The 21,761-nt window shown below is 39.1% G+C and overlaps 1 protein-coding gene across 10 annotated transcripts in view; it reads left to right on the forward strand.

Annotated features, from left to right (window-relative positions):
• The window catches only part of LOC127064921 (zinc finger protein 608-like), a 180,207-nt gene that overhangs the window by 105,000 nt on the left and 53,446 nt on the right, over positions 1–21,761 (forward strand). For 7 of the 10 annotated variants that reach the window (XM_050996587.1, XM_050996590.1, XM_050996584.1 and 4 more), the window contains one exon: positions 17,838–20,929. In XM_050996587.1, coding sequence (XP_050852544.1) covers positions 18,662–20,929 — 2,268 coding nt within the window. In that variant the 5' untranslated portion in view covers positions 17,838–18,661. Of the gene's footprint in view, positions 1–17,837; positions 20,930–21,761 lie in introns of those variants that run through there. The other 3 variants (XM_050996591.1, XM_050996593.1, XM_050996592.1) reach the window with 3 other exon arrangements.

The raw sequence follows: 21,761 nt of genomic DNA on the forward strand, positions 1-21,761 counted from the left end.
ATGTCAACGCAATGTCAATTTTTTTCTTCTCTCTTTTTCCTTTTTTTTCTTTTTTTCTTTTTTTATTTATTTTCACTTTTATTTTTATTTTTATTTTTATTTTCACGTTTATTCTTATTTAAACGACGAGTATTCTCGTAATGCGAAACTATTATATTTTTATGGCAGGTAATAGCTATGCAAATAGCAACTGGTAATTACTCTTTTTTTCTTTTCTTTTTTTCTTCTTTTTTTTACGAGAAGTACCAGTAATGCTTACAGTAAACAGGTTAACTCTGTATCACATAAGTTCTTAAACGCAAGTTCTTGTCTCTTTGTGACATTACATATGTAAGAACGACGAGAGATTATAGTTTGGATAAAGATTTTTGGATCATCCTGTATATACGCATACATATATATATATATATATATACAGAAAAGAGACAGGCATCTTATCGAAGCTCTATTCTTTAGAGTTGACTCGTCCAACTCTGAGAAAATTAGGCAGTGCAATCCATCTTTGTAACATTTACGTTTCTATTCCGACAGTATTGTTATCTGCGATGGTTACTCACGTATTCCCAACGTAATTGGGAACGATAATTAGAAATTAGACGAAGGAGAGAAATAGTCGGAGAAAGACAGAGAAAGAGAGAGAAAAGAGAGAGAGGGATGAAGAGAGAGCACGCGCTTATATTAACCATCTACATACGTATACATGCGTGGATTCTACAGTTGATACGGCTCATGGACAGTAGGCGTTTCCAGTGTCATTATAAATCAGAGTTAAACACGCTAATTATATCGGTGCGCGTTCGCCGCCGTCGTTGGTTGGCGAGGGAGGCTCGAGGGGGATCTCAGTGTTTCTCATACCTCGATCGATTCTCAAATCGTTGTTCTCTTCTTGCTAGATCATCGTTTTTTCTTCCTTTTTTCCTCTCTCCTCTCCTCTCCTCTCCTCTCCTCTCCTCCTCACTCCTTTCTTTTCTCTCTTTTCTCTCTCTATTTTTCTTTTTTTTTTCTTTTTCTTTTTGTTCTTCAATTTTCCTATTATTCATCACTTTCGCTGATCGGGCACGTACGAGGGATTGTTTATTTTTTTATAATTTTTTCTCATCGTTCATTTTTCTTTCTTTCTTTCTTTCTTTCTTAATTCATTGAAAATTTATGATGGAGCTATTTCATTTTACGATAACTCGTGCGAAGGAATGAGAGCCACTGTTTACGGTTCGCTCACGATATGCTACACGATGCGTGAGTAAGAATGAATCTTTCTCTCTTTCTCTTTCTCTCTTTCATTAGCGATGAAAGAAAGGAAGGAAAACGAGCCAATCTTACGTGTACGATAATGTAAGAGAGAAATAGAGAAATGGAGAGAGAGAGAGAGAGAGAGAGAGAGAGAGAAAGAGAAATAAAAATAAATTTAATAAAATATATCTTGGCATAAATTTATGAAAACTATCATCGAGCTAATGTAAATTTATAACTTGGAAAAAAAAGAGAAAGAGAGAGCGAGTATTTTTATGTTTTTAGATAGTGCAAACGAGCAGACAAAGGAACCAGAAGAACATGGTTTCAGTTTGATTACTTTAAAGTTGAGAATCACTGATCATTACTCGACAGCCACGGCTGCTACCCTTGGCTTCAATCCCATTCGTCTTTCTACCGGTCTCTCTTGCTCGCTCATTCGCTTACACACGCACATATACACAGACAAACATATATATCTTTCTCTCTCAAACACACACACACACACACACACACACACACAGTTTCTCTGTTCATAGACAAAGTCTTGACCGAAAAAGCAACCTATCCGACTTAGCTTGCCTTCCGGCACGTTAAATTCTTTTTATGGAGTTGGAGTATCCGGTCTAACGATCGACCTCGACGTGCTAATCATTCTATCATTCTCTCTCTTTCTCTCTCCCTCTCCTTCTTAAGAAAAGAAAAGAAAAGAAAAAAAAAGAAAGAAAGAAAGAAAGAAAAAGGAAAGATTTTCTCTCAGGAAGTTTTCGTGTCCTCAACGATTTAAAGTCGAGTCGATAACGGTGAACTTTTTCATAGATGTTCGTAAGATTAAATATAATAGGTATTTATGATATATTCGTATATCGCGTTCCGTGTGAAAGGTGCTTAAAAATGCCGTAGGAAGAGCGCGCGAGTGCGAGCAAGGTGTTTCTACGCTCGGCACGAACCGGCTTTAAGCTTTTTCGCGATCAATGATGCTGGAATTCCTGCTGCTGCTGCTGCTGCCTGCTGCTGCTGCTTGCGGCGGCTGCTGCTGCTGCTGCTGCTGCTGCTAGCAGCAGCTAGCTGCTAGCTGCTAGCTGCTGGTGCTGCTGCTGGTGCCGTCTCGAAGACTGGGTGTCGGCGTACGATCCACTTTTTAGTTCGTTATCTTTCGTTACGCGCCGTCGAGAGAAGTTCTCCGTTGCAAAATGTAGATTCTCATTCTCATTCTCTCTCTATCTCTGTTTCTATCTATCTCTGTTTCTCTTTTTCTCTCTTTCTTTATCCCTTATTACTGGTAATGGAGCGATGATTAAACATTAGAACTAATGATCCATTTTTATCACATCCTTGAATTTCATTATATATTCCTTATCATTTATAGCTTGTGTATAATTATAATTTCAGTCGAAAGTATGATAGTATACTTGATATTGTTTTTTTTTGTAATGATCAATATTTAAATGGCGGAGAGAAGAGGGAAAAGGAGGAGCGGAGGAAAAAAATTATGATTTCTAACGAGTCGAGAGAAAAAAAAAGATACGTTCATAAAAAAGAGGATGGAAACGTTTTAGAATCTTATTCGCGTACGGAGAATACTCTCGTAATTTATATTGTTTTTATCTTATTTGATCGTTCGATAATTCGAACGAAAGTAAGCGTTATATTGAATATCTTTTTCCCTTTTCTTTTTTTTTTTGCAATGATCAAGTGTTTAAGAAAAAAAAGAACAAGTAAAAAAAAATAAAAAGAATAGAGGAGACTCGACGATTTCTATTAAGTTCGAGAAGAAAAAAAATATGTCGATAAAGATAAGGATAGAAGGAGAAAGAGAGAGAGAGAGAGAGAGAGAGAGAGAGAGAGAGAGAGAGAGAGAGAGAGAGAGAGAGAGAGAGACATGTTAGAGCTGATATCTTATTCGCATTTGAAACATTCTCATAATTTTTTTTTTTTTAAATCTATTTTTTCTTTTCTTTTTTTAGATTCGATTAAAAAGATCGAATGACACTTTGCTTGGTATATCACAGTTTCTTACGTAAAATCCTCGTGCGCTATCTAAGTTCCTTCGTATATTGGATTATAGCGGTTCAGAGGCGCAGCTGCGCCTTTGCATGAGGGCAAACGTTTGACCCCGGTCGCTCTTCTCTCCCCTCCCCTTTAGTTTCTCCAAAGACGGCTCTTGTTCTCTTATTAATTTCATTTTTATCACGACGACAGCGAGAGAACGAGAGAGAGAGAGAGAGAAAAGCAAGCATCTAATGTGAATATATAGTAATCGTCGTTGTCGTCGTCATCGTCGTCTCTTCTCTATCCTTTATTACGAGAGAATAATATCACAAAGATTTTCTGTTGAACTAAATTAAATTCGATCGCATAAGATGTCGATGAAAATAGTTAATGATTATACACATACGCGTACACACACGCGCGCGCGCACACACAGAGAAAGAGAGAGAGAGAGAGAAGAAAATAGTGGACTTAGTATCCTCATTGATCGAACGAGAAGGATGACGTTTGTCGGATCGAAGACGAGGAGCGAAGTTTACCGGTTGGCCTTAGAACGTCGAGGATCGATCGATCGACCGACCGACCGACCGACCGACCGATCGACCGATCGATCGATCGATCGATCCATCCAATACGATCCATCGATCGTGACTTGCATCGAAAAAGGCGATTCCTTTCGCGCAATCGCTTCGTGCAAAAGCCGATCGGAATCTCGTCGATCGATTATCTCTCTCTCTCTCTCTTTCTCTCTCTCTGTCTCTCTCTCTCTTTCTTTCTTTCTTTCTCTTGCTTGCTCTCTCGCTCGCACGCACGGCTGGCTGGTATTAATTGAGATCGACGATAGGGGACTCGTTCGAGGCGAGACTGTTTCCCTTCCGTTAAATTACTGAAACGAGAGCTTTTCTTCTTGATCCTTTTTTATCCTCGAGTTTATTTCCGACCGAGCAGCTCATCGATCCATCCTCCTTCGATCTTTCCCCGATGAAAACTTTTTCCTTTTTTTTTCTTCTTTTTCTTTTCTTCTCTTTTAATTTGTTTTTTCTTGTTTGGTTTTCTTTTCTTTTTCTCTTCTCTCTTACTTCGTTTGCTCACTCGCTTTCTCTCTCTCTCTTTCTCTTTCTCTCAAACAGTTTCCTCTTTTTTCTCTTCATTTTATTTGACGGAATTATTAAGAGATACGGAATATTAATTGTCAGCTTCAAATCCGTAATGATTTCTTCGTTATTAACGGGCTCGTTACCACATCCGGCTTCGATAAATCCCGATGAAATTTTCTTCGTGTAAGCTCGTTGCTTCATCCAATTTAGAAATCTTTCAGGAATTCTCTCTTGCGAAATGTAGATTCTTTTAACTGTTTTTCAACCTTTTCTTTCTTTCTTTCTTTCTTTCTTTCTTTCTTCTTTCTTTTTCTTCTCATTTTTTTCACCCATTACTGATAATGAAGTTGCTGACGCATTTTACAGATTGTGTAGATGCAACTTAGACGCTAATTACTTATGTAATATATATATACACACACACATATGCACATGCATATACACAATTTATATATTTATTTAAAATTTAAATATTATTTATATATAATTTTATCTCTTTAGTCAATATTTATACATAGATATTATTCGTGGTTCAACGAGCATGTAGATATTGTATTTGCAGAGGCGATAGACCGTGCGATTTAAAAATGGCCGGTCATTTAAATGTCTCACTCTGTTAACAGTCCAGAATACAATAGAAGCACACACGAGTAACGCGATAACGATCGGAATGGAAAAGGCGCGAATCTCGTCGGTCGTAGTTGGTCGTTCGAGCTCGTAAAATCATGATGATGTCGCTTTGAGTTGGGCGTTTTGTTAGGTAAACGGTAACGTATGAAAATACATAAAATGAAAAATCTATGGATGTGAACGCGGTGGAACGAGAGGGAAAGAGAGAGAAAATATCGTAAACAACCTAGAGCGGATCTCGACAAAGTTAAATCGAGTCGAGCTCGTAAAAGTAAGTTAGTAACATGGACAATGGCCGTCCGTAGTTCGACGAGTTGACAGTCGATAGTAGTCGACGTTGTTACAGGTTCTCTCGATCGTTACCAGTAGATATTTCAGAACGCTTCGAAGAAGAAGGATATCTTCGAATGTTGCTCTCTGTCAAAACGATCGAGAAGGAGAGAGATAGAGAGAAACAGATAGATAGATAGATATAGAGAGTGAGAGAGAGAGAGGTAGAGAGAGTTCTTGGCACAGTTTCAAAGACTGTCGGCCGCGAACAAAATATTTCAAAGTCTTGCGTCGTGTACGAATTTCTCCGACTACTATTCGTCGTTAGACCATAACTCAACGATCCTCTCTCTCTCTTTCTTTCTCTTGTGGGAAATTATTTATTAAAAACGTTCATCATCCTGACACTCGAACAGGATATCGTTGAACGTTGAACGAAATTAATATTATGACTTTCGCAAATCGTATATACGCCTTGAATAAATGTTATAAGTTTCGAGAAAATCGAACGATTTCGCATGTAGAGCTTCGTTATTATAAAAAAAAAAAAAATCACTCGAGCATTTAATACTCAAAAGGAAATAGAATATTGGCGTTTGGTGGGTGGTTGAATGACTGTGGAAGAGTGCCGAGGAGAGACTGGAAAGAAAAAGAAAGGAAATTTGAAAGAACAACTCGTTCTTTCAAGCCAAGTATCGGCGGATATTTTATTTCCTGACATAATTCAAACTCCTCGCGATTACTTGAGATTATCGGGAAACAGAAAGAGTGAAGGGTAGGTGGTAGTTCGACGGAGGGGCTGAGTGGTGGAGGATGGTACGTCGATAGAGAAATCCTTTGAATATTTTTCATTTAATAGGAATTTCGATGTAAAGGCTTTATCGGCGATCGCTCGGCTCGGCGATAGTAGTAAGATAGAAGAAGAAGTAAAAGAAGATGGACTGGGTAAAAAGAAGGAAAGAGAGAGAGAGAGAGAGAGAGAGAGATAACGGTGGATAGAGGAAGGGGCAAATAAAAGACGCGGGGTTGGGAAACGGAGAAAGGCTAAGCGAAATTCGAATGCGGGCCAAGCAGATCTGTTTGTTCGGTGAACTACTTTCCACTTCGCTTTTCATCTCCTCGCGATGAGTTTCCATAGCTCGGCTTGGAGGGCCCTAATGAGTTTGCGATTGAAGTTCTTCGAGAGCGTGCGCCGTCGATGCACCAAGAGAGATAGAAAAAGATGGAGACAGAGATAGAGATAAAGAGAGAAAGAGAGGAAGCTTTTATTACGATATCGAGCATCGTCGTTGGCACGATTTTAATTTTTCCAGATATAATAACTTTCCAACGTTTGGTTATAACGATTTATTTTCATTTCGAAAACATAATTTTCTTAATAAAGAACGAGGAACGAAAGGAAAAACGATTAACGATAATAAGATCGTCAGAGCGAAGTGAACCTTTTTTATTAATTTATTTATTTACTTGTTTTTTTTTTCTCTTGTAAAGTCGAACGATCCGACGATAATTTTAATCTTAACGAACGATTCCTTTTAGTCGGCTCTATTGAAGAATATTTCTTATCGGTATTGATTAACGATTATGTTTGTAATTACGAAGTTGTCCTTCATAAACGATTGAATCTTTTACGGAATATGGCCGATATTCGTTTCATGATATTTGTGTATAATGTAATCGTGTTTTCGATGTAACACTTTATCGCTTAACGAGAAGGATAAAGAGAGAGAGAGAGAGAGAGAGAGAGAGAGAGAGAGAGAGAGAGAGAGAGAGAGAGAGAGAGAAAGCAGGTTGAAAAGAGATACAGCAAATGGTATTAGAATACAACTGTCGGCACATTATTCAGCTTCGTAACGAGTTAATGATAACGTCTGTGGAAACTAGTAGCTGTAAGGTAGTAGGACGGTCCGAGCACGAAACCGGCTCGCAAACCAATACGATTTCAAGGCTGTGTTATTTCTTGTATAGTTGTGTCTCTTGTATAGCACTCTCTTCCCGCGAGAATGCCTGTAAATTTGCGAATTTACAAGAAAATCGGTTAACTCTCGCGAAAGTGCATTTTATGTTCGAACGAGTAGTAGTCGAAAGGGAGAAAGGAGGAGAAAGAAAAGGAGAAGGAGAAGGAGAAGGAAGAAGAGAAGGATAATACCTTCGAGAGTACCTTCCCTTATAATCCCTTATAATCCCTTATAATTTCTTTAATCTCTTTATCGGTTAACATGATTATAACGAGTCGACGTATAAAATCGCTCGATCTCGTTTCGATGAATTTATTTGGATGATGAAGATTCACCTTTCTCTTGCAAGAGTCTTGCGGCAAGATTTCTCTCCTCTTTTACTTCTTCTCATTCTGCTTCTTCTTCTTCTTCTTCATCTTCATTTTTTCTTCTTATTTTTTACTTTTTATTTCTTATTATTTTTTTTTTATTTTTACATTACACCGAGTCCGGTGACAGCTGCATAATAATTATCTACCTCTCGTAATTTCGTATCACGCAACGTGCCACCGGTTGTGGAAGTAAATGTTAAGTCAGAGAAAGAGAGAGAGAGAGAGAGAGAGAGAGAGAGAGAGAGAGAGAGAGAGAGAGACGAGCCAAGCTGTGTGATACCGACGTTCGTGGCAAAAAAGAAAAAAAAAAGGAAAAAAAAGAAACACGGGAAAGTAGACGTCGGAGCTTCTCTTTTTTCTTTATCTTTCTCCTCGAATTATTCAAAGCGTATGTTGTGTGTGTGAGTATGTGGAGATATATATGTATGTATGTATATATGTATATATAAATTTTGTGGCTGAGATGAATGGCTCGAGGTAATACATACTTTTTCGTTGGTAAATAGAGAGAAACAGAGAGAGGGATGGAACTACCCTCGACTTATCGTAGATTTTTATGAAAATTTATTTTCTTTTTTTTTTTTATTATTTTCTCTCTCTCTCTCTTTTTTTACTAATATTTAAAAATATTTTGCTTCATTCTTTCTATTCGTTAATCGTCTTCAATTTAATTTTTGTTGTATTTGCATAAAAAAAGATATGACGTGAAAGTTACACTATTGCATTTGTATACTAGTAGTGCAATTGTAATATATTAAGCGTAATTTTTAACAGTGGGCTAAAAAGTTTCCAGACGATTTTAAAATTCAATTACTCTTTCTCGAGACTTCTTACGATTCTTTCTTCTTTTCTCTTTTCTTCTACATCGTAGAAAAGATCGATTTTTGCAAAAGACTAATCGACTTCTAAAATAACATAGAAACGTTTCGGCTCTAGCATTTTATTTAGAAAATTTTTCTTTTCGCATACGGACTAATCCTCGACAATTTTTTGAAGGCAAAAAGGAAATAAATGAAATGAAATACGGGCGTATCGTGCGTGACTTGAAATATACGTAAAATTACGAAGGTTTAAAAACGTTGTATTTCTTCTTTTTCTTTTTCGTTTTGCGCGTTTAACATATTTTTTATTAGACTCGATTTTGAAATTCGTGAAAACGACGATAAAAGGAATGTTGGAAATAATGATAATGTTAAAGAAATATGTATATGATATATAAGGTTATACTATATAACGTATTCGGCAAATTTTAACGTCGTGTCCGTTCAATCGCGTGATAACACAATCGTGGAAATAAATATTAGTAGGAACAGAGAGGCTTTTAAAGTAGTCGTGCTTGCTTTCTTGCTTTCTTGCTTGATTGTGTAACGACGACGACAACCATGACGATAACGACAGTGACGACGATGACGACAATGATGACAATGACGATGAAGACGAAGAGGAAGACAAAGACAAAGACAAAGACACCGACGACTACACAACGACTACACAACGAAAACGACGACGACGACCTCGCGGCTTGAACGAGCTTGGCCGTCTTTCTCTCTCTCTCTCTCTTTTTCTATTTCCATTTACAGCAGGTAGAGTGAAGACTGTGTGACCTCGGTGCCAACGAAACGAGCGAGTCTGCCAGTCTGTGTCGCGGAAAACGTGTCAAAACGTGACCAACTTGCGAGTTGGACGCTTGCGAGTGCCACTTTGTCGATCGATAGTTCTAGCACGAGTATATGGGTACTTACTTGTAACGTTGCATAGCTAGTTTTAACGTCTTTATAAAATCGTTTCGAATTAAGAAAAGTACTTGCGTATCGTGATCAAATTCCCGCAAACGTTTGTTTCGATCTTTCTAACGAAAAAAAAAAAAAAAAAAAAGAAAAAAGGAAAAGAAAGAATAGAAAAAAAATTACAGGTATCTTGAAATTTATGAGAGTAATTGTTATGATGTAAGAAAAGGATAGGTAATAATAATTTAAAAAAAAAAATTCTAATCCGTCGTTAATCGCAAAGCTGGAGAGGGGAGGGGATATGATTATCAAGTTAGGATTGTAATTAGAACAAGTTCGAATAGAATTGTATTTTATTTTATTTTATTTTGTTCTTTTTTATTTCATTTTTCTCCCCATGAAGTATATTCTTCTTGTTTACTAAAATTGACTTCTTGGAAAATGTATCAAGAATAAGAAGTAGTTCGTTTTGAAGGATTAAAGTATGAATTAATTAATTAAGAGGATTAGTCGTTAGAAAGTAACATTAGTGAGTTAATTTAATCGTGATTGAGAATAATAATAGTAATAATAATAATAATAATAATAATAATAATAATGGATTTCAAGTGTCTATTTATAAGAGAGAACCACAAAAGAAGAAGTAAATAAATAAATAAATAAATAAATAAATGGCACAGCTTAATTAAGAAGAAATAAAATATCTTTCCTTCATTCTTTCTTTTCCATTTGTGGAATAGAACGAAACAAAGATTTGAAAGTAAGGCAACATCTACGATTATTATTAACGGCGATGATGCTGCTGCTACTGTTGGTGCTGATCCTGGTGCTGCTGCAACGTGAGTTCCGAAGTTACTTGGCAAATCTCCGAGTGAATCTCTCAGATCTCTCAGATCCGGCGTAGGCGCTTGCTTTCCGTGCTTTCCTAAAATAAATACCGCGAGGAAGTGGAATCTCGTTTGGTGTGTACGTACGTCGAGTTGTATGCTCTCCCCCCCCCCCCTCTCTATCTGTCTGTCTCTGTCTCTCTCTCTCTCTCTTCTTAGATACGCTATTTTCGTCGAAAAATCACAACTTTTTATTTTTTTCTGAAAGAACAAAGATCATGTCTACAAGAAAGAGAGAGAGAGAGAGAGAGAGAGAGAGAGAGAGAGAGAGAGAGAGAGAGAGAGAGAGAGAGAGAGAGAGAGAGAGAGAGAGAGTTTGGACATTATTTCTGTGCGTTTTACGAGCTAAAATAATTCGATCGTTAATCTTCGTTTGTAAGAGGAGGCGTCGAGTTGATTCAAATGTATATGGATTCTTTTATGAAACATGCCAAGTGCGAAAAGTTGCGAAGACGCCCGTTTGTTTAAATATTATTTCTTTATGAATCATTCATAGAGACGACATACTCGAGAAGTATACATTTATATTCTTAGGCGTATATACATATCCTATATATTTGAGTAAAAAGAAGAAAAGAAAAGAAAAAAAGTTCTTTTTTTGTCATACATATATTCATCTTTTCTTTCTTTCTTTCTTCTTTTCCTTTACTCTTTTATTTATTTATTTATTTATTTATTTTTAAGCATCTTCAAATATAGAAATTATTTGTTTGTATTTAAAAACGGATAGACGAATTATAGATGAATGTCTTTATGAGAATTAATACGCGATATCCGTCCATACATAATATACATATATACATACATACACGTACGTACGTAGAGATACACGAATTCGTTCGATGCATAAATGCACGCGATGCATTGCGGTTGCAGTGTTAGCACGCTGTCCGAAATTGAATAGAAATTACGTCAAGTTAATATTCCATTACACTTGTCCGCCATGACTGGTTGCCGCGTTGTCCCGTCATTCGAAAAGGGATCGTTGAGAGAGTAGTCTCTCTCTCTCTCTCTCTCTCTCTCTCTCTCTCTCTTTCTCTCTCTCTCTTTCACTCTGTTGAATAATTGAACGATCATGGAAAGCGGAATGGCGAAAGCCTGTTTCCTTTCTAGACGAGTGCTTCGCGATTGTTACCGCCTTCTCTCCGTTGGCTACGCTCTCTGGCTATGCCATCGTCGTCGTCGTCGTCGTTGCTGCTGCTGCTGTTGTTGCAGTTGCCACTGTTACTATTGCAGTTGCAGTTGCAATTGCAGTTGTAGTTGTAGTCGCAGTCACGCTCCATACTACGTACGACCTCTCTTCTTGGAGCACTTGCAGCTGCAGCTGCAACTTTTCTTCGATCACCGGTCTACCTTCTTTCTTTCTTTCTTTCTTTCTGTCTTTCTTTCTTTCTTTCTTTTTTCTTTCTTTTTTTTTACTTCTTTTCTTTCTTTCTTTTTGTCTTGCGGTTCGACTTAAAGTATTACAAAGATTCGGATCATGTATATACAAAGAAATCTTTGCACGTGTAAAAGTTTGCTTCCGTTTACGTCTTTTTTTTTTTTTGTCGACAACTTCCTTTTACTTTTTTATTTTACTTTATTTTATTTCATTTTGTTTTGTTTTATCTTATCTTATCTTAACTCTCTCCCTATAACAGCATGTAACTTTAAACGTACGCTTCTGCTTTTGTATTTTTTTCTTTTTTTTTTTTTAAATATTCCTTCTATTCTATCGTCACGAAATTAATTATTTCGAATTCTAATTTCTAAATATATAGATATATTTTTTGAATGTAATCATGCCAAGTAATATGTTCGTATATTGTAATTACGACATGGCATAAGTAAAGTTTCAAATAATTAAAGTTTAAAAATTATAGAATATTCTTTTATCGGCGATATAGAATAGGATTAGTATGCAAAGTTAATTATAATATGATTATATTTGTATTTAACATCTTTTGGGAAATTTCTTTGCTCGATTTCGTCTTATTTATACGAACAAAGGACCGTGCTATTATTCCACTTAGTTTATGGATCTATATTGTTATACAACGCACACACACGTACACGCGCGCGTATATATGCATCTATATTCTCCGATCAGGGGAGTAAATCTTAACTTGCGTAATTATATAACTCTCGTTATGTATTTGCTAACTCACGACAGATTTATGTCTTACGTATGTATATAATATCTAGTAGAAGCATAGCGCACGTTGCACAATGCCCGTCGGTTATATCCCTCCGACGCGGAAGTATTCTATAAGGGTCGAAAAGTTGGCTCGAAGTAGGCGCACTCGAAATCCAAGAACCCTCGAGAACAATGGGAATTATCGAGCGTAGAACGGCGAAACGACGGTGGTGAATCTTGACGACGAGGATAAAGGAAAAGAAAAAGAAAAAAAATTTTTTTTTTTGTTTTTTAAGAAAATTCGTATCTTTTCTATTAATTTCTTAGAACGTCACTTCGAATAACAACATATATAAAAGATAATTTGATCGGGCATTAAGGAGGGACAGGTTTCTCAATTTTTGGCGTTGTTTTCCGTCCAAACGAACTTTATAAATCATAAGGATCGTTAATTCAAAGAAATTTTTAATATATCATGAAGTAATAATTAATTTGATAATACAAAGTCGTACCAAAATATAAGTTTAATTTGAGAACTTTAAGAACGAAGTGATTCGCCGAAGAAAGATTCTCGATGATTTATTCGATTTTTATAAATAAATCAATTAGATTAATGTATGATTTTTAGAAGAGACGTTTTGGTATATAAATTCGAAGTTTATTAATAGATATGACGATCCATTATCTGAAAGAAATATATATTTAGTTTAATATTCAGTAATATCAGTAATGAATTTTATAATGAAAGATCAGTCTTCAAAATAGACGTTTACCTCCAAAAATTTTCTGATAAATTCGTCTTTATGAATAAATGTATTTGATTCATGTTCAATCGTGACATCTTGGTTTATAACTTCGAAGCGAATTAATAATTATAACGATTTTATTTTGAGCAAATATATATTTAATTCAAACATTAAATAACGTAATTAATTTTTAATTAAAAATGTTAAATTTAACATTTATTAAGATTGACGTTTAGTTTTTAAAAATTCCAGATAAATTCGATATTACGAATAAGTGAATTTTATTGAAGAATTTTAGTATACACATTTGTTTAAGCAAACTACTTCGCTTTTATATAGAAAAATCAGGTGATATATTTTGATATTTCGCGAGTATTTTACAAGATCTTTTCGAGAAAGTTGTCGAGATGGAACGTGTGTGTGTACATGTACATATATATATATATATATGTGTATATATGTATGTATATACAAGCTCCTGTTTACAACGTCGATGACACGAAAGAACAGACAAGATGAAAGGGGGTCAAAGAGTAAAGAGAAAGGAAGAGAGATAGACAGAGAGAAAAGAGAGCAGCATCTGCTGCATTGTCAGACTTTCGGAATCGTCATCGTTCGCGAGTGACTGTCTGTGAGTTTTCTTGTACAGGTCGTTACAAAATCGATTATCTATCTTATATTTCCAACAAACAATTTTTAAACTTTGATACAAATCCAATGTTACAAAGATCACGAGTATACTTATATCACTTCGTTTTTCTCTTTTATATCGATCGCTTCAAAAATAAAAAAGTATGTATATATATATATGTTTTAATTTTGAAATCTAGTCTGTTGAAAGATTGAAAATTTGTTTTGAAACATCCTCTATATATATATATATATATATATATATATATATATATATATATGCATTGTAGGCATTGGACTGGCTCGGTTTGAGGGCATATGGTAAACGAGGCCGGTTTTTATTATGGATATTGAAAGAGAAATGGACGCGGAGAAACAGAAACGAAGTATAAAGGTGGTGGTATATCAATGGACAGAGAAAAAGAAAAAATAGTAGCAAAGGGTAGAAAAAGAGAAACTGAAATAAAACAACGAAAAACAAAACCAAGAAAAAAAATAGGGAGAAAAAAGAAACAAAAAATAAATCAAATTGCAATAACAACAGTTAGTAGAGTAAACGTCTTCGTCACGCACATTGGTTCGGGTAAACGTCACATATTTTTTTCTCTCTCTCTCTCTCTCTTTTTCTTTTTTTTTCGTTCTTTTATTTTCTCTTCTCCCTTCAAAATTTTTTCTCTCGGTTGTTTTTATTTTTATCTTTTTTATTATATATCTCTTTTTTTCGTCACTCGCGTTTGATAAATACTGTACATCGTTTCTCAGTCTCATCGTCGTTGATTGTAGACTTTCTCTCTCTTTTTTTTTTTTCTTTCTCTTTGCAACTTTTATATATATATATATAAATAAATATAATAAATAATATATATATAAATTTAACACTGATATCAACGATAAACCTTATAACATACGTTTAAGATCTTAATCTTTGGCCATTTAATTAAAGTAGTTAAGAGATCTTTCCCTCTTCCTCCGAAGGAAGGAAGTTACAGTAGCGTCGTTAGCATAAACGATTGCCTCTTCCTGCTTTCTACCTTGCATGTGTAATACTAACCGAGTCATTAAAACTGACAGACAAAGGAAAGAAGAGGAATGCCTCATCCTACGAACGTCTATATTAATCTTTTACGATCTAATATGAGACTACTGTAAACTGAATAGCTCAGACCATTTTATTATCATTATCATTATTATTAACAAGATTATTGTTTTGTTGTTATTGTTGTTGTTGTTATCATTATTATTAACATTGCTAATTGCAAAGATATAATATAACGATTGTAGACACGTTATGCGGAGTAATAAGAAATTTTATAGTTTTCAAACGTACTTGTCCTTTTTTTTTTAAAGATTTGTAATTATGTAAATTGGCGTTTAAAAAAATGTAACTTGGCGTTCAGAGATATTCTTTCTTTTTTTCCTTCTTTTGTTTCTCAAGAGTTAATTTATATTTCATAAATCATTTTCAACGTACTGCAAAATATAAGATTTAATTTATGTGAAATGAGCAACAGCCGTTAATAGGCCAAAGAGAATAATGCATAAATGCATAAATTTTTGCATTTCATATAAATTACCTTCATAATTAAGGCTTAATAACACCAAATGACAAAATATTTTATGATCGTTGAGTAATGTAGTGTATTGTTCGATTTTATCAATTTTCTCTAACTTTTTGTTTTGTAAAATTAATCCGTTTGGCAAGCGAGTAACTAAAATATGACATAAAGATATTGATTTAATTTGAATATTTTAACATACGTATTTATAACGCATACACACGCACACATTCATGTAGACAGACATACACGCATGAAATGAGATAATGCATAAATTCATTGTTTACAAGTCTCATATCTCGATTTACTTTGTGTATTTATTATAACACGTTTATATATTCAGCAATAAGCAAAGAATTGAGGCGATTAAGGTGACTAATCTAAAATGCGCAATGCGTAATTTAAACTATGCGCATCCTGGTAGAAATCTAATACCTATAGTTTTCTATATATCTATTTCTCTCTTTCTCTTGGTCGTAAGATAAGCTTGATACAACACTATTGCGATTAAACGTCTTTTCCTGGGTAACGCCACGAGATCTCGTCAAACGTCGAAGTAGATCGAGTTACGTTTATATTTTTTCAGTTTGCTAGAGAGTTACGGATACGTGAGTCATACGATCGAACCACGAAACGTATCCTATCTGAGAACGTAATCGGAGAACTTGTGAAATCCATTAGGGTCCCATACTAAATAGATTTTGATGACGTGGCGAGATAGTACAATTCATTTCTTTTTTTAATTCCCCCTCTCAGCTGATATTTTAAAACGATAAGACGAGTACAGAGGAAGACTCGATGATTCTAGACGACGATCAAAAATCGATTTCAATGCGTCAGTCGATAGAGAAAACAATTAATTTATTAATTTATTTAATTCATAATACTGGTCGAAATGATTTCTTCAAAGATTTTATTAGTCGTTATTATCCACTGATTTTCTCGCCTTTCGATTTATCCTCGTGAAACGAAATAAACTTATTAACGATAAAAGAATTATTTTTATCCGTTCGTATTTACGAATATAATAGATATGTAACTTAAAGAGCATCAAAAATAGGACGATCGAAATCTGGCACCGGTGCTGAGAAGCAATAGTGTGTTTAAACCATTTTGCGTGGGATGATCATACCGATCGAAATATGTTTGCGAACGTCCTTATCGTCGTATCGGGTCTTAACGGAGAATCCATGGGTCAACGTTGTACCAATCGAATCGGAGTAAACTCTATCTCAACGGGTGGCAATAGACTTCATTGATGTCATTACGATCGGGGTTTACCGGAAGCGAGTGGTGTGGAACAGGAGCAAATAGTTTGGGTTTACCAATTGTTCTCTCAGGCATGTCGTCGATCTCCATTCATGGAATCGCTCTACCGATAGCGAAGGACAACCTGCTGGATTGCGTCCTCGATGACCTTTTCACCGATCGAGCGAACGATTGTCGTGCTAATTCCATTGAGCATCTCGAACCAATTCGAATGTTTCTATTTAGTCGGGGACGACGTATCTCTGTCGCTTGTAAAAAAGAAAGAAAAAGAGAGAAAAAAAAGACATGAATGACGACGAAACTTTGATTGGACGAAAATTGTCTTTGACATTGATTAACTAGAATCAGTTCTATCGAAATTCCTTGCACCAATGAATTTCAAGTGTCAGATGGGATAACATCGGATTCTAAAAGGGTAAATTCAAAGCTACTTCCGAAACAATAGCAGGGGTTGGTAGAGAGTCTCCCAAAGGAAGAGAACATCATCTTGGTCGTTGAATAGAGTAGTGTTTAACGGTAAACCGTCGACCGGTTAACGTCCACATAAATTAGTAAAGAGAGAGTGAGAGAGAGAAGAGAATACAGGCGGACTGTTGGACAGCTGATCGATGGTCAGTAGTTAGCGTGTATATAACCGCGAGAGAACGATGGGAGGAGGGTGGAGGTTGGGTTCTCGCGGTTGAGGGGATAGAAGGAAAGGAAGAGAGGATGCTGATGGAGATGGTTTGGGTGGTAGTGGTGATGGTGGTGGTAGTGGTGGTAGGGGGGGTTGGTCTTTCTCGCGCGGCCAGCCGTCTCCGATGCCGAACGAACGTTTGGACGGTGGCCAAAATGCCGCCGGTAAAATTAATCGTTCCCTGACACGAATTCCTCTCTAAGTGGGAATACCAATTTGTAGACGAGGAAGAAGAGGTAGGGAGAGAAAGATAGAGATAGAGAGAGAAAGAGAGAAAAATAAAGGGAAATAGGAGATAGTAGAAGGGTTGCTTTCTAAACACGTAATTATATCGAATCCACGGCTAACAAGCTACTTTACTGTACGCGTACATATACTCTTTTGACTCTCTCTTTCTCTCTCTATCTATCTATCTATCTCTCTCTCTCGTTCTCGAATACTACTAAACGACGTGCTCGTTGATTATTGGCCGTCACCCAAAAGCCCCATCCGCGACTTTATCTCGAAGGCAACGTTGTTTATGATCGCGATATAACTACAAAGGATGTCTTTCGAAGTTAATACGTGGTTCACTGATAAAGCATCAAACGTTACGAGCATAATACTTGTTTACCCGATAATCTTGCTTTTACAAACAAAGTTTCCAAGTTATGACGAAGTTCGTTTCTTCATCTTGTTACAGATTCGACGTACTACGAAACGTGGTTTAACTTGGCATGGAAGAAAGATCGTAGAGAAATCGCGTGACCGGACTAAAAAAATGGATCGACTGTTGTGAATCTAAGAAGGAAGGAAGGAAGGCAGGAAGGCAGGAAGGACGGAAGGAAGGAAGAAAAAAAGGAAGTAAAAGGAGAGGCTGGGATCTCGAGCGATCTTGGCGAGGCTCCCAGAGATCTCTGGAGTTATCGGATAACATCGTAGAGAGAAAAGGAATTCGAAATAAGATTCGTCGAGTTTGTGTCGGTGATGTGTCGTGATAGGTGGTGACCCCGTGTTCGTGGCCCCGTGAGGGCGTAATCATCAGTGTTATATGTGTCGATGGTGCAAAGGAGTCTATACGTTGGATCTAAAAAGGTTTGGGATTATCCAGGATATATGTAGTATATAAATTCGAATATATATATATATCAACGGAATCACAAGAGGGAGAGTAAGAAGAGAAGGAGGTGTGTAAAAAGGTGTTTTTGCGCAAAAAAAAAAAGAGAGAAAGAGTTGCCATTGTGTAGAGAGAAAGAGAGAAAAAAAGAAAGAGAGAGCGAGAGAGAGAGAGAGGGAGGGAGAGAGGGAGAGAGAGAAGTGCGCGCGCGGGTCTTGTTTGGATATCGAGAACACCGAAGGAGTAGCCGCGGGGTAAGTGATGTGTTCGATGGACGAGGCGCGTCTCGCGGGCGGTGGTCGGGGTAAAACGAACGCGTGTCGCTCGCGCTGCCATTACTCGGGATCCGTGAGAAAAGGCGGGCAGTCGGTGATCAGGCTGGCGGGTGCCGGGGAAACGTTTCCAAGGGCATGGCGACCACGCCACTAGGCGGTCGCCTCCCTAACGTTAACCGCAAAGGACCATCCCCGTGTATCGGTGGTGGTGGTGCTAGTAGTAACGGCAGCATCAACAACAACAACCACAGCAGCAACGTTAGTAGCAGCAACGGTGGCAACATCAACGGCAACAACGGCAGCCTTAGCAGCAGCAACATCAGTGGCAGCAACAGCGGTGGTGGTAGTAGTAGTAGTAGTAGCGGTGGCGGCAACAACAGCAGCGGAAGCGGTAGTAGTAGCAGCAGCAGCAGCAGCAGCAGCAGCATAGGAAGTAATAGCAATAACAACAATAACAACAACGGTGGTAGTCAGAGAAGGCAAGAACGTAACACGGTCGGGAGAGATCATCATCGGCATCACCACCATCATCATCATCATCACCATCACCATCATCATCATCATCATCAAGGTCGAGACAAGTCAGGAGCTGCGGTAACCCCGCCGACATCGTCCTCTATCTCCTCTATCTCTTCTTCGTCTGGTTCATCCTCCTCTTCTGTATCCTCCTCCTCCTCCTCCTCCTCCTCTTCCTCGTCGTCGTCGTCGTCGTTGTCGTCTAGCAGTGCGTGCCAGCAGCGCGAGGCTAAAACAAGCACGGTGGCTGCTAACGCCGGTGAGCTGGATCCGGCCGCGACTAATGCGACCAACAACTTCGAGTACGACGACAACGAATGGGACATTGGCATAGGAGATCTCATAATCGATCTTGATGCGGACATTGAGAAGACGAGGGACGAGAAACTGAGCTCCTCGGGGACAGGCATGGCTTCTACGCCTGCCTCGGCAGCATCGGCCACGAATAATCCGAATCATCATCATCTTCAAAACTCAGCGTCCGCTTTGAACTCGTCTAACTCGTCCAACTCGGTATCCGGGGTCGTATCGTCCGGCGTAGTATCGAACGCGGTTAATCAGTCATCGTCCTCGTTATCGTCCAATTCGAATTCGTCGAACTCGTCTAACGTCTCGTCGTCCTCGTCGTCGTCCTCCTCAGGCTCGTCCTCGTCGTCGTCCTCCTCCTCTTCGAACTCTTCCTCGTCCGGTGGTGCCGGTGGTGGTTGCGTCGTCGGTAATTCGGGAAACGGCCGAGCCCAAAGCCCCTGTAGCTTAGGCGCAGGTGGCAACGGACCTACGGCGAACGGGCCGATCGTCATCGGCGGTAACAACGGTACTGGTAACAATCAGACGAGCAACGGTTCGACCTCTTCGCAGGTGCAGCAGCTAGTTACGGGAGGAAAGCAAGGGTCCGCGACGGTAGTGGGCGCGGTAAACGCCGTGGTACACGGTAACGCCGGAAATCCCGGCAAGATGGCCGTTGAACATTCGGCGACCGTCGACAAGGGCCTCAAGATGAAGATCAAGCGTACGAAGCCCGGCACGAAGAGCAGCGAGGCCAAGCACGAGATCGTTAAGTCGAACGAGATCAACGGTACGGCCTCCTCCCAGGAGAGCAACAACGGATCGTCCCAATCGTCGAGCTCCACGTCGGGTTCGGCGACGTCGGGCTCGTCTTCGGCCTCCGTCGGGCAAAACTCTCAAAATTCGGAGTGTGTCAGCGGTGCGGGTGGTGGTAGTGGTGGTGGTGGTGCCGGTGGTGGAAGTGGTGCTGGTAGTGGTGGTAGTGGTGGTAGTGGTGCCGGTGGTGCCGGCGGCGGTGGTAGCGGTACCACGGCCGGTCAAGCCGGTGCCACCGGACAATCGTCTTCCTCGAACAAATCTAAACCCAGCCATTCGCCGGCCTCGGCGACCGGGACGGGAAATGCGCAGTCCTCGACGGCGGGCTCGAAGCGCGGCTCGAGCGGACATCGCCGTGAAAAGGCTCGTGACAAGCACGAGAAGCCCCAGAACAATCACGCGCCCCAACAATCGAAACCGGAGATGAACGGAACGGCGAGGCCGCCGGCACCTCAGAGTCAGAACTCGGCGGGACAGGCAACCCAGTCGCAGGGACCGACGCCGGCAGCGACGGCGCCTCAACAGACTCAGGGACCACCGCCTAGCTCAAGGACCGGCTTTTCTGTCTCGCAAGGAGCCGGGCCACCGGCGACTAGCGCCGCGGCGCCCTGTCCTCCGCCGAGTCCGGCCAGCGCAACGGCAGCCGGGGCCCCGGCCAAGCCGGAACAGACCAAGGTGGCCTCCGTACCGGGACCACCCCTCACTACGCCGGCCGAGGAGGCCATGGACACTGCGGCTAGTCCTCCTCCGGCCAAGAAGATGAAGACGTCCAATTCGGAACCAAAGGTAAAACAGCCTTTCCGGTTACTTCGACAGCCTCTACCGACACCTAGACCATCTATACCTCTTTTTCATTCAAAACTCGTGCGTTTCCAACGTCGAACGTCGCCAACACTGAACATACAGTTATTTCTCCTTTAGCCATATCTCAGACATTTTATCGTTTTCACGTGCGTTCTCGACCGACTATGCGAGAGAGTCCACGCAATCGGGTTGGATTTCTCGAATACAACGACGATGTTAATTAGTCCACGGGAAACACGGATGATGTAATGAATCAGCCGCACAGCCGGCTTTTCATTTACCTCTCGCGTGTTACCGCTGCTGCTACTACTGCCGTTGCTGTTACTACTACCGCTACTACTGCTACTACTACTTCTACTACTACTACTACTGCTACTACTACTACTACTACTACTGCTACTACTACTACTGCTACTACTGCTACTACTGCTACTACTACTGCTACTACTACTACTACTACCTACGTACCCACTACTATTATTGCTACTACTGCTGCTGCTACTGTTACTACTCCTACCAACCACTGCCTACCGTTCAACGAAAGCCGTTTTAATCGGCGCTTTGTTCCTCGAAATCATTTTATTAGAAACATTCTATGGAAGGAGCAGGAGAATTCCACTCGTTGATTTGAAAACTTTGACAACGTCCTTTCCGTCGACATTTTTTTCTTCTTCTCCTTTTTTTCATTTATTTTTGTTTGACGTGCATCGAGGGACCGAACTCACGCTCCCTCCTCTTCTCTCACCTCTCTCTCTCTCTCTCTCTCTCTCTATCTTTATCTTTCTCTGCCCCCTCTCTTTCTCTCTCTCCCTCT

The sequence above is a fragment of the Vespula vulgaris genome, chromosome 7, assembly GCF_905475345.1.
Source record: "Vespula vulgaris chromosome 7, iyVesVulg1.1, whole genome shotgun sequence".
In the NCBI taxonomy this organism is placed as follows: domain Eukaryota; kingdom Metazoa; phylum Arthropoda; class Insecta; order Hymenoptera; family Vespidae; genus Vespula; species Vespula vulgaris.